This window comes from Melanerpes formicivorus, unplaced genomic scaffold (genome assembly GCF_026170545.1).
Source record: "Melanerpes formicivorus ecotype bairdi unplaced genomic scaffold, bMelFor1.0.p_v2 SCAF_64, whole genome shotgun sequence".
Lineage (NCBI taxonomy): Eukaryota > Metazoa > Chordata > Aves > Piciformes > Picidae > Melanerpes > Melanerpes formicivorus.
This window is the reverse complement of record NW_027142416.1, coordinates 825,627-847,582: the sequence shown is the minus strand read 5'-3', so window position 1 is coordinate 847,582 and position 21,956 is coordinate 825,627. Positions and strand designations below refer to the sequence as shown.

The 21,956-nt window shown below is 43.4% G+C and overlaps 1 protein-coding gene across 2 annotated transcripts in view; it reads left to right on the top strand.

Annotated features, from left to right (window-relative positions):
* Positions 1–21,956, top strand: part of LRP6 (LDL receptor related protein 6) — a 132,458-nt gene that overhangs the window by 34,224 nt on the left and 76,278 nt on the right. For both annotated transcript variants that reach the window (XM_068162379.1, XM_068162378.1), the window contains exon 3: positions 13,853–14,050. In XM_068162379.1, coding sequence (XP_068018480.1) covers positions 13,853–14,050 — 198 coding nt within the window. The remainder of the gene's footprint in view (positions 1–13,852; positions 14,051–21,956) is intronic.

The following is a 21,956-nucleotide window of genomic DNA, read 5'->3' as shown; positions in this document are numbered from 1 at the left end:
TTTATCAGGAGACAGGAGCAGAGCAGCTGAAGATACATTGGGGTCTCTTCCCTTTGTCAGAACTGTTAGCTTCCTGTGGTGGTTAACTTATATAGCCTTGGCTGCAAATTCTGGTTATCACATAGGAATGCTAATTACCCATTAATTGTTTTCAGAGGCAATCATGTATTTATTTTTTTTAAAGAGTTTCTAAGCTATCTACCAATTTTTCTAAGTTCTTCTCACTGGCTTTTGTTCTCTAAACTGATTTCACATTTTAAGACCTTTTCAAGGTCTGTGTCACCTGTATTAAAGGTCAGATTTTCATGGTCTGCTCTAGGAAATGCAGAAGCATTTTTGTTGTCAAAAGCATTGCCATTAAATTGCAGCCAGTAGCCGTTTAATTCATCCTGTGATTTGGTCATCATCTGTCTGAACACTGAGTGGCTTATTTTGTGATAGTCATAGGAGCAGATGCAAAAAAGGAAGTAGATATTGTTGCTTAGCAGACCCTTGTTAGCACTTGACAGATATTCTTGCTTTCTGCAGGTAGGACTGGGGAGGACAGAAAAGAAGTAACAGCATTACAGTGCCAAGAAAAGAAAAGATGAGGCCCATGAAGCACTCCAATCTCATCAAGACAGCTGTTAACCAGATGTATGAGCTGCTTAATGGCATGGGGATTGGATAGCATTTTGCTGGGGTAGCATAATTAGGGACAGGTTGTGCTGCAAGCTAATACCTATTTTCTCTGATAATTTTAGCTTAAATACACACAGCTCAAAAGCAGCCCTGGCACAGCATGGAGGGTTTGACCAAAAGAGCAATCAGCAGAAGACCTCATGTTTCTCTGTATCAGCTTTACCCAATGCCTCTTCATGTTTCATGCTGTGGGTGTTTGGTGTTTATTACCTCTGCCAATGCAGTTAAAAGCCAAAAAGTGTTAGGAGTGTGGGCAAGTTGGTGATAGGTGGTTAGTTCTATTCTTGACCTTGGGTCACATGTACAAGTGCTAAGGAAAAAGGTTGCTGCAGGAATTTGCTGTACTCCTAATGAGCTCCTCTGAGGTTACAGGTTTGCGCATCTGAGGTTTGTGTAGCTGAGAAGAGCAGTGTTCGCAGCTCTTTGTACTAAGTGCATGAGCTTGGGTTATGTTAAGCTAGCAGGCAAAAAAAACTGTGACTCTAGGAGCTGCCAGTAGCCTGAAAATAGGGACAAGCATCACTTTTAGCTAATGGATAAGATACTTGGATGGACACAGTATCTGAGACTGAAAATAAATCTCAATGTGTGTATTGCTCACATTCAGTGAAGTCAGACCCCAGCTTCACTTCCCAGTGGGAGCCCAGTGGCATCATGCAGGTCTGTAACAGGACACTCACATGAGACAAACCTGTTCCAAGTGCTATAGCTATAGATAAACTTTTCAATGCTTCTGCTTCCAGTAGACTTGAAGGAATCTAGCCATAATGTGCCTCTCTTTAGAAGAGCCAAATTTTCTTAATTCCAGTGTTCAGAGAGAAACTTGAATTGTTAGGAGTCTTTTTTTCAGCCCATTAATTAACATTAGAGTGCTTGAGTCTTGTCCTGAAAAAAGCCAGACCCAGTCTCTTCTAAAGAGAAATGAAAGTTTTGTTAAAACAGAGGCTGGGTCATTTTTACAATGCAAGGAACAAATTTACTTTTCTAGCTCACTTAAACTTTCCAGTATAAAAGACCTCAGTCTCCTATTGGACAAAGGTTTCCAATCTCCTTAGGAGGAGCTACCTACAGAAGAAGAGATGATGTCCCTACTTAAAGAGCAGAAGTTAGTGCCTTTGCTTAGTCTTGGATAAAACTGCTTCATTGATCTCACTTCAGGTTGGTTACTCTGCCTCTGAAAAGAAAAAAACCCTTTGGAACTGTATTGTAAAATTTAACCTTGTGATTAATGCCACCTACCTTCAGAGGAAAAAATAATTGTTTGGTTGTGAAGCTTGGTGATTGCAGTTGCTTCCATTGACTGTAAAAAGGCAAGGAGGCAAAAATGAATCTTCCTCATCTGAAAAATGACTGCAGTTTAAAAAAAGAGTTTCAAACCAAAAATGGCCCCTGAAATAGAGCATCCACCATTAATGTTAACAGATTGCCTGGGCAGGTGGTTGGGGCCCCATCCCTGGAGATACTCAAGGTGAGGCTCAACAGGGCTCTGGGCAACCTAATCTAGTGAAGGATGCCCCTGCTGACTGCAGGGGAGTTGGACTGGATGAGCTTTGGAGGTCCCTTCAAACCCAGACCATTCTATGATTCTAATGTGAGTTTATTGGATAATTTATTCATGTAGTGTACAAGGCTGAGCAAAAAGGGCATCTCACTTCCCTATCCCAGTGTGAGAAATTAGAGCTTGATAGAAATTGCCACACTGGATGCTCCCTGGTGGACATGGACCTTCAGTAAGGCAAGACTAACTTGCATATATTTTAGACCCTTGTGGTCACTAGGACACTGTCCCTACAAAAACCTGTGATGAAGGCAAATGTCTTTGTATTCAAATTAAAATAATTGGCTTATCTACAAAGCAAATTGAAGCCTTTTACTAGTTGTCATTGGTTTTCATTTTAACGAACTCATGGTGGCAACAGCATTCATTTCCAAAGCCAAGTCAGAAAGTCTTCTCTTAGGTATTGCAGTCCAGCATAGAGGAGCACTGAAGGGTTCTGAGCAGAGAAGATTTTTGTGCTGAAAATCTTGAAGGTGCTAATAAAGCCATCAATATATACAGCTCTGTAATTTCATATATTTTTTGGGATTCAGCTTCTTTGCTTCCCTGAGTACAGGGCATGGTATTGAAAACAGCTCAAGTTTCTATTCCAGAAAGACTTGCTTACAGAAATATTCTTGCTGGCCTGGAAAAGCCTTTTCTCAAGCAGTTCTGTGAATTCATTCAGCTGATGCTAAAGACATTAGAAAATTAAGACTCCAAGTGGAAAAAATATCTCAAGGCTCCCACCACTTTTCTCCAAATGTCTGAATTGTGACTTAGAGATAGGCATTGTTATTGATGGAGGGAGTTGGTTGGAAGAAGCTTTCAGCAGCTAGGGCAAGCCCTACTGCCCTTGATAAGTCCATTTTCTTTTCCCATGCTAAGAAAAAGCTGCAGTGCCCATTTTCTTGCCTTTTTAATTAGTCAACTGGAGATAAATGTGCATTAGTTTCCAGTCTCAAGCAACAAAGTATCTCCTTTTGGTCTAGCTCTTGCTTTTGTGCAATTGGCCTGGTTCTGTCAAGCTGTCAATGTCGGGTGCCATGGAATCCCAGTCTTCCCTGGCCTGTCTGTGCGCCCTGCCTCCTCCCTATTAGCAGTCTGCAAAACTAAAGTCTGGCAGCTCACAGCACGGTCCACAAACAAACCACAGGAAGAAGATTCTGAAGAGTTTAGAGTCCCCTGAACAGATTCACCATCTCTATTTCTTACACACTTGGGGGAAAGCCTTAGTGTTGTCTCCACTTGTGTGTTTTGATAGAACAGCTCCTCTTGTTTGAATTCCTTCATATAGTTCTTTTCCAAACATTTCTGCCCTCAGTAGTAATCCCAGACTTCTTTCTCCCTGTCGTTTACAGAACTGGAGATCCGTTTTAGTACAATTGAATTCAGCTCACAGCAGAGTAGTTAAACAGTAATTGTCAGTAAAGCAGATAAAAGCCTTTGGTAAAATTGGATAACAAGCATGAAGGGATTACTGTTCGTGACTTCCAACAAAAGAATGTATTGTTGCTTTTTTTTTTGCAGACCACAGAATGGACAGGCTAAATGTGACCTGATGTGAAAGCACTACATTCAGTGTAGAGCAAAATGCAAATTTTTTTTGGTTGGTTGGTTTTTGAAGTTACCCAGTCATATTTTTCACAAATGGTTGCACTTGGGATTTGAGTGCATCCCCGATGCACATAAACTCAGGTCTTGGGGGAAGAAAAACAAACACCCAAATTGTAAGCATACATAATCTAGGGTGTACTTATGTTCTGTTATGAGTACTGGCTAATGCAAAACCTTGAGGGGTCGAGTTGTATAAGCATGTCACTGCATTTCCTGCAAAATACAAGCTTCAAGGAAACCCCAGAACATAGAGGAGCTAATGGTACTTTGCCTTGAGACAGAAATCCTACACAGAGAAACCTGGGAATGGTGCATGGCTTGGACACAAGTCTGAAGCCGTCAGCAGTCCTGCTCAGTGCTGTCACTGTTAACGAAGCTATCTTTTGACCCTAATCTTTTCCATTCTTAAAAGTTTTGTAGTAGAAGTGCTTTGTCTTCTTAAAAACAGGGCTACTTAAGCTGTCCTGCCTCAGAGTTCATGGGAGTGATACACAGTTGTGTGGTCTGCTTGGGTTGATGGCTGCTGGATGCAGCATTCAATCAACTTGAGAAATTCTCAACTGAAGTTAAGTAATAGTGGAGAGGAGATACAGTGTTACACCAAACCCCCAGACCTCTGCTTTTGGGTTTCCAGGGGTATAGTAAGCTTTGGAAGAGAACTAATTAGAAATCTTGAACTATAAGGATTTCAGTAAAAGAGGCACTTCTGAAACTTCCCTCCTCCCCTCCTCTTGCAACGTGTTCAAATTACATTAGTGCCTGAGCTGCTTCTATATGCTGCTCAGTTTCAATAAGCTGATGTCTCTCACTGGTTCAGAGTAGGAAGACATTTCCCCACCTGTATGTGTTGGCTTTTGCTATGCTGAAGTTCAATGTTCCAAGCTCTTCTTTTTTTAATTTCTTTTTTTATTTATTTTTTTTTTTCTCTACTGATTTTTAACAGATGAGTGGAAAGACAGCAACTAATACTACATCTGATTAGAGCACATGCTTAACATGGACATCTTCTATTCCTAATGGAAAATTGCAGTTTTCTGATAAAAAGTATCTGTGTACTAGAAGGGTCTCTCATACCCTGGAACGCCTCTGCTATGAGAGCAGGCTGAGGCATCTGGGGTGGTTCAGCCCAGAGGAGAAGGCTCCAGGGGGACCTTAGAGCTGCCTTCCAATCACTGAAGGGGTCCTCCAGGAAGGCTGCAGAGGGACTTTTCCTGAGGATGTCTAGAGACGGGACAAGGGGGAATGGTTTGAAGCTGAGGGAGAGCAGGGTTAGACTGGATCTGAGGAAGAAGTTCTTCAGTGTGAGGGTGGTGAGACTCTGGAATAGGCTGCTCATGGAGGCTGTGGCTGCATTCTGCCTGGGGGTGTTGAAGGCCAGGTTAGATGAGGTCTTGAGCATCTGAGTGTAGCTGAGAGGTGTCCCTGCTCATGGTGGGGAGGTTGGAGGAGATGAGCTCTGAGGTCCCTTCTAACCTGAGCCATTCTATAATACCTAACAGTGAGGATTTAAAGTACTGGACTATAAATTCACAGTGTCTTTAGATACAGAATAGATGTCTATTTGTTTATGAGGTTTCCTTCTGCTTGTTTTCCATGGATTTAGCATATAATTTACTTTATGTGTGCTTAATGTTTTGTTTATTGTGACAGCTGGTTTTGCAAGTTAAATGCATCTCATTATGTTCTTAAAATACTCCAGAACAGTTGTATGGATGTTGCTGTATTGGAGGCGTAGTTTGGTTTTCTCCTCTTAGTGTAATAATTTAGTGGGCATTTTCTTTGTGCCTTGTTAGAAAACGACTTGTGGGTGAGGCCTGTGTTTGTGGAAGGATTTGGGATATTTTCCCCCTGTTTAGATGCATCTCTGTGCCAGAAATTATTTGCATCCAGTGTGCACGGTTAATGTTGGCTCTTACTAGACGAGCAGGTGAATGACCTGCCAGAGAAACTTGTAGAGAGAGACGCTAATGACTTGGATTTAAAGCTTTTCTAATTGATTTTTATCTTCAGAATTCCAGGTGCATAAACTCTGGAAGTGGAATTGCTATAGAGTACATAGTCACTTTGTCCATAAAAATTGAATCTAAATACTTGATATTGGGCTGTTTAAATTAGGAATGGTAAAGTAAAAAGTAGTCTTAATTCCTGAGCTAGGAAAAAGACTGAGTGAAGTCTCTGACATCTCAGTTACTTGGCAGTGTTTTCAATCTGAAAATGAAGGAGCATCTGTTTCATCCAAGTGTGAAGCCTTTGCCAGGTATTCAGATCACATTTACTGGGTCTTTCTAAATGCTCTGTGAAAACATTTCTCCTTCTTGATAAAAGCCAAGCCCCTCTAGGTTTGTATTTCCAGAAGTAGGGCTTGAACCAATTCTCCAGTGTAATGCAGCCTATCTCCTTCTGTCTTAATTACACTGTCTGCTTCTACTTTTCTTACCCTCCATAGAGGAATCTTTCCTCTTTCCCTTTGGTTTGGCTTGGTTTTGCTGGTTGTTGTTGTTTACTCTGTAGTGAATATCTTGTAGCTTTTGATGGGTTAGAAATAAGGCCTTATTTTTTGGTAATTTTGTGGCATGAAAAGACTAATTGGTGCTTGCTCCTTTCTTACAGGAGGGTAAGTGATTTAGGGAGTCTAGTAGATGATGGAAATATCGAAGGGGAAAACCCCCACTGCTCAAGGCAAATAAAGCCTTTGCAGCAAAGCTGAAATGAATGAATTGCCTGCCTGTGAGCCTTGCGTTTTGAGGGCATCAGGCATCCATATCAACAGACTGATAAACAAATCACAAGGACAGGAACTGCACTGCAAACGTGCTGGACTGCTAAATGACAGTATGAATTCATTTCATCAAAATAATAATAGTAATTTAACAAAAGCTTAAGGAATTATGATGCATATAAGTAAGCCTGATTTACATACCAAGCAATAGGATGGGAACGATGAGAAAAGAATTAGCAGAGCGCTGGAAATGTGATATGAAGAGTAAGAGGCAGTTTGGTTTGGTAGAGCACTGCAGTTCATTAGAATTTCTTAGAGGAGCCAAAAATCAAAACCATAAAAATGAGACACTTGTAGCAGTGTATTGAGAGAGGAGCTGAATAACAAGGGGGTATTTTCTGATTAAAGACTTCCTTGAAATGATATAAAGAAAAAAAATCTCACCAAGGAAAAAACACAGAAACATCTCCTGATACTGAAGCTGCCATTCCCCAGATGATGGAAAACGGGGCATCTCCCTAGTAGAATAGCTGATTTCAGCTAATCTCTCCTCTTGCTCCTGGCTGTACCATCCTGCCTTCTCATGTTTTAGCACAGGTGCCACTAGTGTAGTGATCTGCTGCAGGGAACTGACTGGGCCCCAGCTTAATCCAGGAAAACAGATAATAACGTTGTGAGGAGGTCTTGGATGGAAACTGTTACTGCTGTAAGCTGCATCTGCATGCAGGATTGCTAGGATTGCTATAGCAGCATATTCCTTTTGAGTGAGAGTGGAGCTGACGTATCTGTGACTATCTTCTCTGCAGTTTCTGACTCAGTCTTGCAAGGTGACATACAGGGGGAGGACTGTGACATGAGCCCACAGTGTGTGCTTGCTGCACAGAAGGCCAATGACAGCCTGGGCTGCAGCAAAAGCAGCGTGGACAGCACGTTGAGAGAGGCGATTCTGTCCCTCTGCTCTGGTGAGACCTCACCTGCAGTGCTGTGTCCAGCTCTGGAGCCCTCAAGACAGGAAGAACATGGACCTGATGGAGCAGGTCCAGAGGAAGCCACAGAGATGGTGAGAGGGCTGAAGCAGCTCTTCTAGGAGGACGGGATGAGGGAGCTGGGGTTGTTCAGCCTGGAGAAGAGAAGGCTCCAGGCAAACCTAATAGTAGCCTTTCAGTACCTGAAGGAGGCTAGAAGGCAGCTGCAGAGGGACTGTTTGCAAAGGGTTGCACTGACAGGATGAGGGGCAATGGTTTGAAATGAGAGCAGAGCAGATCTGGATTGGATGTGAGGAACAAGTGCTGCACAAATGAGGGCGATGGAACACTGCAGAAGGTTGACCAGGGAGCTGGTTGAGACCCCATTCCTGGTGATACTTAAGGTGAGGCTGGACAAGGCTCTGAGCAACCTGCTCTAGTGGAGGATGTCCCTGCTGACTGCAGAAGGTTTGGATTGGATGACCTGTGGAGATCCAATCCAAACCGTTCTATGATTCTATGACTAGATTACAGAATCACAGAATTAACTAGGTTGGAATGACCTTCGAGATCATCAAGTCCAGCCTATCAGCCAACACCTTCTAATCAACTAAACAATGTCACTAATTGCTTCATCCAGTCTTTTCCAGGGATGATGACTCCACCATCTCCCCAGGCACCCCACTCCAATGGTCAATCTCACTTTCTGTGAAGGATTTCTTCCTACCATCCAACCTAAACCTCCCCATCACAGCTTGAGACTATTCTCTCATTCTGTTACTGGCTGCCTGGGAGAAGAGATCAACCCCCCCAGGCTACAGCCTCCCTTCAGGTAGTTGTAGTCTTAGCTCAGCTTCTTTCTTGGCCTCTTGAGGAAGGAGTTGTTGGGATTTTTTGGTTACAGTCTTTTGCAAGTCTGTCAAAACCAACAGCTGTTTTGCTTTCCTCTGCTATCCTCTTGTTATAGGTGGAGAACCACAGTATGTTGGAAGGCAAGAATTTTCCTTTGGTTATTTGTTTATGTCCTGTTACATCAACTTAGGCTTTAGCTTTCTGTTGGCTTATCTGCCACTAAAAAGCTGGCTGAACTTCACAGGATCTGGTGTATTACCAGAGGCTCTGGTGTATTGCTCCTGGAGCGATTCCTGTGTAAAGGGCTGGCTGAGGCCTTTTAAAGAACATCTGCCTCTTGCTTCCATCTTGCAGTCAGCTGGGGTCTAGGGATGGTGTTAAATGGAATCAATTTCTCCTCTCTGCAGTCCTATATTTATTTGGCTTAAACTGGGAGCACTTTTATTCCAAATACTGTTTTAAGATGCTGTGAAGTTCTGACAAGTTTTATTTCCTTCTTGCTCTAGGAGAAACAGAAAATAGCTTCTGTTTTCTAACTGTGGAAGGCATGTTGTTAGACCTTTTGTGTCTGAGGTAGAAAAGGTTAATTTACAAGTTCAAGGAGTGAGAGACCTTTCCACATGCTCAAACAATTGGAATTGTGCCTTTGTGCGCATTCAGCAAAGAAAGCTGCTCCTTGGTTTTTAATGAGCCTCTTTCACTTTTTCCTTGGGATCTGTGACCAAGAGGACAGCCATATGCCTGTGACTCTGCAGTGCAGCAGTGGGTGTTTGACACTGAAGTCAAATCTCCCTTCCTATGGCCTCTCAGAAATGTCTGGGTGAAAATGAAAAACAATCTCTCGGCAGTGTTTTTCTTGTCAGATTGCCCAGCTTATTTCTTTCAGCCAGAATACCTGAGAACAGAGAGCATGATGGCCAAGAGATCATCTTGCATAGCAAGGTGTTTGTTTCTGGTTAGGAAATATGAATGTTGTGGAAATTTATGCTTCCAGGTCAATTTCTCACTAAGGACTTTCAGTGTTGTTGCTAAGGTATTACTAAGGGCTTGTGAAAGCCATCTCCAAAATCTCATTCTGGTTTTGTTGTTGATTCTGAGCTAGAAACAAAGCATCAGCCTCTGATCATTTGATAACTGTTTTTCTCCTTCACAAAACCTCAGTGTTTGCATTTATCCCTTATTTTGGAAATGAATTCCAAGAAAGGGGAAGGTCTGATGATAATTTTCTTTCTCATGCTAGATAAGATCTGAACAGGGGAGTAAAGTCAGCTCTAAAATTAAAATCTTCTTATTACCATACTGGTTACTAGTGGGTCTTCTCCTAATTAGGATACTGCCTAATGTCCCAGGATAAATGCAGTCCTTTGCAGAGAAGTTCTATCATGGGGATATCTTCTTCCTCTTGAGGAAACCAGCATAGAATCTACTGGGAAAAATAGTTGTATGTCTTAAGGTACCAGAACACCTTGTTTTTCTGGTATATGCTAGACATATATAGATAGAGAATTTTACCCATTGATTTGTCTCTCTTTTAGCATCCCTGGCTGATCAGCCACAAAGGCTGCAGTAGGTGATGGTTACTGCCCTTTGTTTCTGCACAAGGTTACTGCTTCGCTAGCAGCAGTGACAGAATGAGTTAGATGTCTCTTACAGGTCATAGTGTTACAGTCACTGCACCGACTTGTGTCTAGTTTTGGTGGTCTGAGCAGTAATAATCTGGGCTGTGAAATGGAATAACTGAGTTGCAACCACCTGTGGAATCCTGCCAGTCTTGGCAGCCTTCACCAGGATACAGGGGATGGGGGGAGTCAAAAAGGTGCAGCATGGTCCAGTGGTGCTTGCTTGCTTGTCAAGCACATCTGGATTGGTGAGTCATTTGTTAGGCTGTGAATGCTTTTGAGGAGAGTAAAATTTAAAAAGCTTGAAATCTTGGTTTGTTTTGGTCTGGTGTATTTAACAATACTTCAGACAGGTGGTTCCAAGCCAGCTGTGTCTAGCTGATAGGAGAAACTGCAGCTTCATTCGGATCCTGTGGGCTCCTAAACCCAGTAGGTTTAAGACAAGGAGATTGTGTGTTAGTATGTTAATAGCTCACTACTTACTTCATACTGGTTCTTTACATAGCTACTCCTGGGGCAGGCAAAAGTGATGTGGTAGAGGCAGCTGGCAAGCTGCGTAGGATGACTTAATTCACACAAAAAATGCTCTTGAGTGCAGTAAATGTTAACGTGAGAAATGACTGCAGAGCACCTCTGAAAGTGACATTGAAGTAATGTCCACACTTACTGGTTCACAGAGACAAGCTGCTGTAAGAGAGCAGAGTTCTCGGCTAGCTAAGAATGTCTTTATTCTCATGTTTATCTTGATTGCATCCCAAAGGGATATTTCTTTCTCTCTTTTATGAAGAATTACCTCTGAATTTATGTGCATTTTTTGCTTCTCATGGAGGACTGAAAAGCTTCCCTAGATTTGTTCAGCTGGGAAACTTTGTACTGTAACTTCCCTGTGTATCTTGTAGTCTCCATATTTGAAGGCCTATTTTCTATGTCTTTCAGTACTTTATATCCTATTGCATTCCAGTTTCCATCCCTCTGTGAACCCACCCCAAGAAGTTTCTGATAACTGAAAGATCACTTGATTTGAATGTGTTGTCTTAAACTCCTGAAAGATCATAAACATTTCTTCTTCTTCTCGAGCCAAGAGCTGTTTTTAATACCCAAACACATTTGTTGTGCATCGTTTTCCTGGGCTACTCCAGTGCTTATCATTTCACTTTGTGTTCTTCATTAGGTGAGTGCCAGTCCTGCCGCTGCTGGGGCTGGAGAGGCTGTAAGCTCGCTAGGACCACTGCAGAGCTGATTAGCTCCACAGGGGTTGCTGCACTTCTGAAACCTTTGTGGGCTCTGAAGTTTGGCGGCTATTTGGGTCCCTGTAGAGCTCAGAGGTTCTTAGGGGCTGAAACCAGCGTAATTGCAAAGTTGGAGCATTCACTGTGAAGGGCCTCACCAAATAATTGGCTGTCCCAATTAAGCAGCTGTTCTTCCCACTGAATAATGTTCAGGAAGGTAAACGATTGCCTGCCCTGTGAGGTGTCCCAATTAAGTGCCTTAAAATCAGCTGTGTCGTGTGGGGTATCTCTGTTCAGTGAGTGAAACAGTTGCATGCATCTCGATGGGGGCTGGTGTTTTAATGACATTCCTGGCAGGAGCCTAGTTTGGTGCAGGAGAGGAGGGCTGAAAGGATCTACATCGGTGTTGGGGAGCGGTACGGATCAGAAAGTTGCAAAGCTGATGGGTGCTGGCGATGAATTTCTCTCCCTCTGTGCATACTGTCAGAAATCTCTGGTAAATGAGAGTGTTTAGTCTGGGCATTTTGTACTCTGCAAGCTTTTTTCTATGTATGGGGGCTATTCTTCCTGGACTTCATAAGCGTTTTTAGGAAAAAAAGAGCTGTTATGTATTACATTTGTTCATTGCACAGAATGGAGCCAAGAAAAGCTGTTTGCTTCTTTGGCTTTTGCTGCGGCAAAACCTTTTCATTTGGGACAGTTCAGATATTTGAAGTTCCAGCTGCATGGTGCAGACTGATTTTGTCCAGAAGCCAAATTGTGTCCTGGGCTGCATCCAGAGGAGTGTGGGCAGCAGGGCAAGAGAGGGGATTCTGCCCCTTGACTCTGCTCAGACCCCACCGCCAATCCTGCCTCCAGTTCTGGTGTCCCCAGTGTAAGAAGGATACAGAGCTGGTGGAGCGAGTCCAGAGGAGGCCACAAAGATGATCCAAGCCTGGAGCACCTCTGCTATGAGGATAGGCAGAGGGAGCTGGGGTTGCTCAGCCTGGAGATATAAGAGCTGCCTTGCAGTACCTGAAGGGATCCCCCAGGAAGGCTGCAGAGGGACTTTTCCTGAGGGTGTCTAGAGACAGGACAAGGGGGACCGGTTTGAAGCTGAGGGAGAGCAGGATTAGACTGGATCTGATGAAGAAGTTCTTCAGTGTGAGGGTGGTGAGATTCTGTAACAGGCTGCCCATGAAGTTTGTGGCTGCCTCCTGCCTGGGGGTGCTGAAGGCCAGGCTGGATGAGGCCTTGAGCATCTAGACTAAGTAGTCTAGTTGAGAGGTGCCCCTGCCCATGGTTGGGAGGTTGGAGTAGATGAGCTCTAAGGTTTGTTCCAGCTTGAGCCGTTCTAGAATTCTGTGAATATTTGCATTGATCAGCTGTGTTTCTGGCACAGATTCAGCTGTGCATTAAAACAAACACAATGTAGACACGAAATTTCCTGACTTTCCCAAGTAAAAAACCGCTGATCCTTGCCAAGAATAACTTCATCTGCAAAATTTTCTTAATGTGTTGCACATTTGTTTTTCTTTAAATGATGGGTGGCCAGGCCTCTTCACATGTGGGCACCATACAGGGCCATGGTGTGGTTGTGCAGTGCGCTGAGTTAGTTTAAAGGTTTCAGATCTTTTCCTAATCTGGATTGTTTGGACTGGGCCAGGTTAGGGAGCACAGCTACAAGCAGGTATCCTGGCAGATGTCATGAGGTTATGAGAAGCAATTTAGGACAGTAGTTTTCTTGTCTGTCCCAGCTGCAACAACAAAACAGAGCAAGCCCCATGCATGCCCTTTTTGATCTGTTTATATTATATGTTTGTTCTGTTTAGTTATGCATTCTGTTAACAACCCACAAAAGTAAATCCATTTTCTACCACCTGCAGAAAAAAGGACAAATATTCTTACCCCCTGCTAGTCTCCAGCCATAATAAAGTGGTTTTCTTTGCTTCACCTCAGGCTTAAGTTTAAGCAACTAGATAACTTCCCTCCCCCACTAGCTACTAAGCAATGTTTAAACATGTGCCAGTGTAATCTAACATGTTTTAAACTTGCTTCCCCAATCTCACATTTTTAAGGGAGTGGTTTGCCTCATCACTGGCTGCAAACTGCTCCTAAACACATTGTCTTAGCTGCCTGTCTCTGAATTTCACTGGAGAAAAAAGGGCAAAGAATTGGTCTGCCATCAAATCCGTTTCCCTGTCTTGCCTGTTACTGCTGTGTCTACTGTAAGTCCACACCTCTTCTTTTTCACTTCCCCTCTCCCCAGTGCTCTGAGCCAGGCTAAAGAATCTGTTGTGCTTTACTAACAATCTGCAATCTCTCTTCACTGTTCTCTGTTGAATTCTGAGATTATTGTCAAGATCCATCGGTTATTCTCAACTTCCTCACTGGACTCAAGGAATGACTAACACACATGGAAGTAGGATCTACCCTAGTACTGTGGGCTTGTCTGAAGTATTTTTTCTTCAGCATTTTGTTAAGTAACTTGGTGGTGTTGTGGTTGATGTGCAGGCTGCCCTGTGGAACAGAACTCCACAGACACTGTCCCTGCAGAGCAGAGGGCCTTTGCTTTTGCTGAAAGTTGCAGGCAATATTACAGCTGTAGATTTAAATGATTTAAACTTTTTTTTTTTTTTTTTTTCTGCTTTTAGGTTCATGTATTGGACAGACTGGGGAGAAGTGCCAAAGATAGAACGTGCTGGGATGGACGGTTCAAGCCGCTCCGTTATAGTTAACACGGACATATATTGGCCAAATGGACTGACTCTGGATTATGAAGAACAGAAACTTTACTGGGCAGATGCTAAACTGAATTTCATCCACAAATCAAATCTGGATGGAAGTCATAGGTAAGGAGATTTATTTGATGTGTGTAATCTGCTGCTTTTCTTAGATGTTTCTTAAGCAACATTGTGAGACGTGTGGCTGGGAATTGCCACTCACAAACTGCTCAGCAAACTACTGCAATAGGAAACCTCAATTCATCCTCCCCATGAAGTTGAACATGTGCTCTTCTTTTGGATATCCTCTACCGCCCACTAAGTCTTTTCTCAGAACCAGTCCCGTAAAGAAATCCTTGACTTCTGTTCTTAACTTTGTAAGAGTACATAGCAAAATTGTGCCTTTTCAGCAGGTCTTCTGTGCTCTGTGGCTGTCGTGTTCAGAAGTGCAGGAAAGAATCTGAAGAAGTGTATCATCACATAGTAGTGTTTCAGTTGTATCAGTCTGGAGTGTGGGAAACAAGTGGAAAACTGACTTTACAGAGAACTGTGTTGAAAGTACTGTTTTTCTGTACAGTTCTATAGCAAGGATGTAATACTTTTTGATCCAGTCATGTTTGCTTGTTCACAAAGGATAAGACTGGTACTTTGTGCAGATGGGTTTATCAATGTCTGAGCTGAAGACCATCTTCATTTAACAAGATGGCTATGGCATGTACTGTTTGCACACACAGTTACTTGTGCCAAAGGAGTCCTATAGAGATGTGATTCTTTTGAGGCTATTCTTTGCAAGCATTTATGATGTTCAGCTGGTTGTATCTGAGAAAGAAATATTTTTTTTCTTCTGTTCTTCATTCTGCCTTCTTGGGGACTTGGCTCTTCTTTCACCATAAATGTTAACTCAGCATAAAGAAATGGATCTTATTGACAAGACAGATGTTTTGTGTGGACTTGTAAGTAGGAGCACATCACACATGAAACATGTCCACTGACTTCCTGGGATATTTCTTTTGAACTGCAGTTTCTTGTAACACTGCTTTGAAAGGTTAAGTCATTTTGATCTTAAATTCTCCCTGTTTGTTCATAGGAAGTAACAAGAGTTGGATATAAATATTGTAACTAGCATTGTTAATTCAAAACATGGAGATAATGGATATGTATATCTGGGTCAGGCCAATCCCAGGCACAAATCCAGGCTGGGATCAGGCACTGAGTTGAGAGTAGCTCTCAAGAAAGAGACTTGGGGGTGTTGGTTGCTGAGAAGCTCCCCAGGAGCCAGCAGTGCCCTCAAGCAGCCCAGAAGGCAGCTGTGTGCTGGGCTGCAGCCAGAGGAGTGTGGGCAGCAGGGCAAGAGAGGGGATTCTGCCCCTTGACCCTCTGCTGAGATCCTCTCAACTACAGCTCATCCAACCTGGTCCTGAAACACCTCCAGGGAGGAGGCATCTACAGCCTCCCTGTGCAGCCTATTCCGGAGTTTCACCACCCTCGTACTGAGGAACTTCTTCCTAAGATCCACTCCAAACCTACTCTCCCTCAGCTTCAAACCACTCCCCATTCTTTGCAGTTCTTGCCTTACTGGTGCTGTGTTGCAAAGCAGTGTTGCAGGTTTGGTACTTTGATTTTATTTTCGTGGTGTTTATTCCCTGGTCTGCCTTTGGCTAACCTGGAAGTGATGCCTTCTAGAGATGAGGGTGTGAAGTGACTTATCTTCCTTGGTGTGAGGGACTGATCAATGTTGTCTGCATGCCGGGAGCTGCCTCTAACAGCTGTCTTATGACATAGATGTGAAGTCACCTGGGTCCCAGCAGTTACCTCATTCATTCCAGAGCAAATTCTCTGTAATTGGTGAAACTTGTAACAACGACCTGTATAGACAAGAAATTTAGATTTTTTAGATCTGCTAGTTCTTTCTTACATATTCATAAAAGCAAACAAACAAAAACAACCCCACCCAGTCTCATTCTTTAAAGTTGTTGGGTTTAATTTTTAAACATACTGAAATGTATCAGAAATATGTCAGGAGGCTAAATGTTACCATTTGAAGGAGAGAAAGGGAAATCGTCTTTAGAGAGGAAAGCACATATGACTTCCCTTAAGCACTCAGAAGCAAACAGCACTTCTAACAGCACCTGTTTTTCCCTAGGCATGTGAGAAAGTTCTGAAGCTTCAGAAAATAGTCAACATCTGTGTCCAGGCATTTTTATTTTGGTTTTTTATTCTCAGCAATTACATCATCAGGGGGAGGGAAATAAGAAAATAATTGCAGAAGTGGAGCTGTTCTACAGTGAGATTTTGTGTTGGGTTTTTTTTTTTTTTTCCTGTGCTGTAACCTCATGGCCTCTGCCTGTCTGAAGAAAAAAGATTTTCCTGAGTCTAAAGTGATTTTCTTGTTAAATACTGACAGTTACTCAGTAAATTCAATTTTGTCAATATGTCTTACAGCAGTAATTCTGGGTTTTGGCTCTTGATTATTTTAGCCATCTTTTTCAATAACTGATTTTCTAATACTAAAAAAGAAAAGCCAATTTCTAATGCTGTACACAAAGAAAAGAAGAACAAACCAGCAAACACAGAAAACCCCACAAACAAACAAAAAAACAACCTTGAGATCTCCCTCTGAAGTGGGGAAAAAAATATCAACCAGCCAAAACAAAACTCCACAAAGCCTTCATTCAGTCTTTTCTCCTAGTCATTGCCCACTCCAAAAAAAAACCCACAACAGGCCCTCCCAAAAAAAACCAACCAAACAAACAAAACAACCACCACCAAAAAAATCTACTGAGATTTTTCTCTCAAGAGTGGAACTAATGACGTGTGGCTTTAGAGGGCTTTCCACTTCTGGCTCTGCTCCAGCAGCAATCCCTCTGGCTTCTCTTTGTGTGTTCCTGTGCACACCTGCCATGTGCATGCACACACCTTTTTTTCCTTCCTTGTTCTTGCCATCCATGGTTCCTTAGATTCCTTCACCCAGCATTATCCCTTCCTCCTGTCTACATCCCTTGTGCGCTGTTTCTGGGTGTGGCAGCTCAACAAAAGTGTTCGTGGGCAGCTTATTTCAGCTGGGTTGAATATGGGGATTTAGAGTTGCTCGCGTCCTCAGAACCATCCATTTGTTAAGGCAAAGTTGTAAAAAGCAAAAGTAAAAATATCTTTGTGATCTCTGCTTTCCAGAATGTTTGGCCAAGACTTACAAGAACTGTTGGGTTGTGGAGTCAAAGGAGATAGATACTGTACACAGACAGAATGATCAAATACCCTTGCTTCCCTGTGCAAAGGTGATGTTGTGTGATTACAGGGTGTTAGGGGTTGGAGGGGACCTCCGGAGATCATGGAGTCCAACTCCCCTGCCAGAGCAGGACCATAGAATCTAGCACAGGTCACACAGGAACACATCCAGATGGGTCGTGAAAGTGTTCAGAGAAGGAGAATACACAACCTCTCTGGGGAGCCTGTTCCAGTGCTATGTGACCCTCCCAGTGAAGAAGTTCCTGCCCATGTTGAGCTGGAACCTTCTGTGCTGTAGTTTCTATCCATTGCCCCTTGTCCTATCACAGGGTGCAAGTGAGCAGAGCCTGTCCCCTCTCTCTTGACACCCAGCCCTCAGATATTTAGAAACATTTATTAAATCTCCTCTCAGTCTTCTCTTCTGCAGACTAAAGAGCCTCAGGGCTCTCAGTCTCTCCTCAAAGGGCAGTGCTCCAGTCCCTCAATCATTCTCACGTAGATCCCTGTCCCTCTTGAACTGAGGAGTCCAAAACTGGATGCAATATTCCAGGTGAGGTCTCACCAGGGCAGAGTAGAAGGGGAGGAGAGCCTCCCTTGATCTGCTAGATACACTCCTCTTAATGCACCCCAGGATCCCATTGGCCTACTTGACCACAAGTTGCTCCCACCTTTTAGAATCCCCTTTGAGCAGGGCCACCTTTAGAGTAGAGTAATTTTCCTTAAGAGTGAAGAATGGGGGGAAGGTAAGATCATTATCTTTGGATAATAATGCATAATTCAACTTAAAACACATTTTGGCTTATTTAGAAACTGCTAGTCTTCACGGAATGCAAGGGATTGAAAGAGGTTGTCCAGTTCAACCCTCCTGCCAGAGCAGGATCACCCAGAAACACATCCAAGTGGGTTTGGAAAATCTCCAGACAAAGAGACTCCACAACCTCTTTGGGCGGCCTGCTCCAGGGCTCTGGCACCCTCACAGTGAAAAAATTTTCCCTTCTGTTCCTATGGCACCTCCTCTGCTCCAGCTTGCCCCCAGTGCCCCTTGTCCTGTCCTGGGACATCCCTGAGCAGAGCCTGGCTCCATCCTCCCCACACTGCCCTGCACATCTTTATCACCAGGAATGAGGGCACCCCTCAGGCTCCTCTGCTCCAAGCTCAAGAGCCTCAGCTCCCTCAGCCTGTCCCCAGCAGGGGCATGTTCCATTCCCTTCAGCATCTTCATGGATTGTTATTAGTATTTACAGTTATTAGTATTTCAGAAGTAAATTTATGTTTCTTGTTACCTAAATTAGTCCTGATTAAACCAGGGCTGGTTTTATTCTTGCAAAGTGTTAATAGTTTCTCTGCTGCATGTGCTTCTGGAAGCTGGAGCTTATTGAAGAAATGAAAAACACAACTGAGTTGTTGGAAGACAGGCATGCCCAGGGAGATGGTGGAGTCACCATCCCAGGAGATATTCGAGAAGCTGTAGATCTGATGCTTCCGGAGATAGTTTAGTGGTTACGGGAGTTGGGTTGTGATTGGACTCAGTGCTCTTAAAGGTCTTTTTGAGCCTTGGTGATTCCATGGTTTGTAAAAATGTGATGTTCTGAATCTGAATAATTTTGGTAACTTTCAGCAAAGGAAGCAGATGAGTAAGCTTTGACCTGTCTTGAATCTTTCAGTGTTGCATAACATGAGGTGGGAAGGAGTCTGTAGCAGATAAATGTGGTTGTAAAAGCTTCATGCAAAGCAGGATGACACAAGTTTTAATTGCTTTGGGGGAAGTGAGAAGTATTTAGCAGGAACTAACATCTTTACATCAAGAAGGAATTTCAGGCAGTTCAAAGAAAAGTGCTTTTGTGATTTGGATGGTGAGAGAGAATACAATGTAAATAGGGAAAGATTTTAATTAGTGTCACTGACAGTATGAAAGTGCTGAGGTTCAGAACTCCATGTTCTAAAATTTGGAATGAATGAAAGGGGAACGTTCTTGGCACGTTTCTCATTCTCTAAGAAATCCCTAACTCCTTTTGTATTTCTATTCCTGTAAGGCTGACTATCACATCTCTACACCTGGCACTACACAAGAATTAAAATTTAAACATTTGTATGTCAGAGGAGGACATTGATATGCGTGGATGCTTCGCTTCTTGCTTGCACAAATACATCAGGCAGGTGGGAAGGACGTGCAGGGGGAGAAACAAAGGAGGCCTTGCTTTTTAATTGCTGCTTTAATTATTTTTTTTGGTCACCTCTTTGGATGGGACCAGGGTAAGCTGTCTTTGGAGGTGCTGAGCCTCCACATCAAAACTAGCAAGCAGCATGATGGCACTGGCAGTAGCTCTCAGTAAATATGTGGCAGAAGCATAAATTCCTGAGGAAACCTCTCCAGCAGATTTTTGCAGGGATGATCTCTTGTCATTGTTACCTGCTAGCCCTGGGATTTATTAGCCCTAGCTACTGCCGCCATGGGCTTGTTAGAATCCAGGGGAAGAGCACAGGAGTTGATGACTAATGCCCTTGGTTTGCCAGCCAGAGAAAGGAGCAAAGAGAATTTTCATGTCAGAATGCAATAATTAAAGACTGAAATTGGTGCACAGAAGAGACGGTTTTGTTTTCTGCAGCGCTCGCCCCGCTCTTATCAGAGCGAGCAGTTGCTTTTTGTGGGACTAATTAAACAAAACTGAATTGCAGACAGCTCTCCTGTGAGTAGAGTACCCGAGATAGGTTGGCCTGCTAAGGCAGCTCTTGAATTAATTTTCTCTTCCTTTTCCCCTGCAGCAGCAGTTCTAATTAATAAGTTAACACATTACTGGCTGAAGGGAAATGCACTTACAAGGTCCCTCAGGAAGTGTTTGTGCTAATGAGATGGGTTTTGAGGGTAAGAAAACATACTTTCAGCAACTGTCAGAAAGCTGGGAAGAGCTTGCAAGGAGGTGAATGTCTGAAGTTTGCACTCGAGCATTGATTTTTTTTCCAGTCTCTGTTTCCAAGCATCAGCTCATGTCTGTCTGCCAGATGATCAGTTGCAGGTTTGATGAAACACTAAAAATACCATGTCTCTGCATCTGGAAGGGTTGCTGTTTTCATTCTGTGCATGTAATGCACACAGTAAAGGACATTATGTAGAAGGGATAAAATCCTGTGCTCTCTGTATAGCTTTGTGCATATTCCTGTGAGCTAAAAATGCTAAATACCCTCAAGCAGTGAAGAGAGGAACTAGGCTGCGGTAAGCAGCCTCAGTGACACATTACAGACTGGTGCAGAAGATGAGCTCTACTCTAATTAAAACTGCTAGAGAAGCCTGCCTAAGCAGAATTAATTAGCTTGTTTGGACGCAGAGCTCGGGTGAATTTCTTGGTTCTTCCCCAAGGTGCTTCTGAAATAGAATGGTGGAAAGGTGGAGCTTCAAAGCTCTGCGATGGGCTGCGCATGAAGGACATGCCCTGTGTATATAACCAGGCACCAGGGCACGGCTTCCTGCATGGTGGTAGCCTTTAAATAGAAACCTGTAGCACAGGGCCATTAGCCCAGGTGCCTCAGTGGAGCAGTTCATCAATACTGCTTCTGAGACAGCAAATGCAGCCTAACTCCAGGATTCCATCTGAAAGCAAAGAGCAGCTTGGGTTAGGAAGCACACAAACCTCTGTGTCATTCTAACCCCTGTCCTGTCTCATTGCTGGCTTCCCGGGCTCCTCCCCTCTTTCCAGAGGCTTTTCATCTACACTGCCTGTCTGGGTGGGGCTTGCCTGAAAAATGACCCAGAGAGTGACTTCGTTTCTCAGCCCTGGTTTTACTTATGATTGACTTGATCAGACTTTCATTGAAGGTGGAATTGAAATGTCATTGCCTGACCTGTCAGATGTTAAATGCACTTTCTGGGAATGTGTCAATTGTGGCTTGGAGAACTGGCTAAAAAGAAAATAATTTGGCTTCAACAGACAGCATTCTATCCCACAAGCCATGTTTCCTGTTTATTTTTCTCAGGTAATTAGAAACAGGCTGGAATTCTACCAAATATTTTGAACAAAGATTCTTGGTAAAAATCCAACTTAGTTTTCCATTTGCTTTACAAATGTTTTTCTTAGCTTAGTAGGAGAGGAAGCCTGGAAGCCTGTGTGGGAGCTGTAGGTGCCTGCCCTCCTTGGGGCATCTTTGGTGTGTCTCTTGGTCTTCCACCCTGCTTCATTAGATGGTATTTGGAATTTGTGCTCCAAGTGCTTCAGTCACTTGCTGATTATTTCCAATTGCCACAAATCAAAGCTGTGTAATTCTTGGGATGTCTTCAATGTTCAGGCATTAAGTCATCTGGAGATGGACCTGTAGAAGCTCTTCTTGTTATTCTTTGCATCCCTTGCCAAGTTCAGCTCCAGCTGTGCCTTGGCCTTCCTGACCTCATTCCTACAGAACCAGGTGGGGTTCCTGTGCTCCTCCAGGGTTACTTGTCCCTGCTTCCACTGTCTGTGCAGCTCCTTCTTGTTTTCTGTTTTGACCAGCAGGTCTCTTCTCTTCCTTGACTGGTTTCTTACCCCTGGGGATCAAGAGCTCTTGTGCTCTATAGAAAGCATCCTTAAAGATCTGCCAGCTCTGCTGTGCTTCCCTGTCCCTGAGGACCATTTCCCAGGTGGTCCTCTTGACTAACTCCCTGAGGAGCCAGAAGTTTTCCTCCTGTCCTGAAAAGCAGGAAGACACATTCACTCTTCAGGCTCTAGAAGGAGAGACCCTTGGGCAGTAAATGCAGTGGGTGATTTATGTAGATTCTGTAAGTTCATTTCCATTTTTTGTGTAATTGTGCCTCTGTAGCCTGCTGCTGGAGAATTGGATTAGT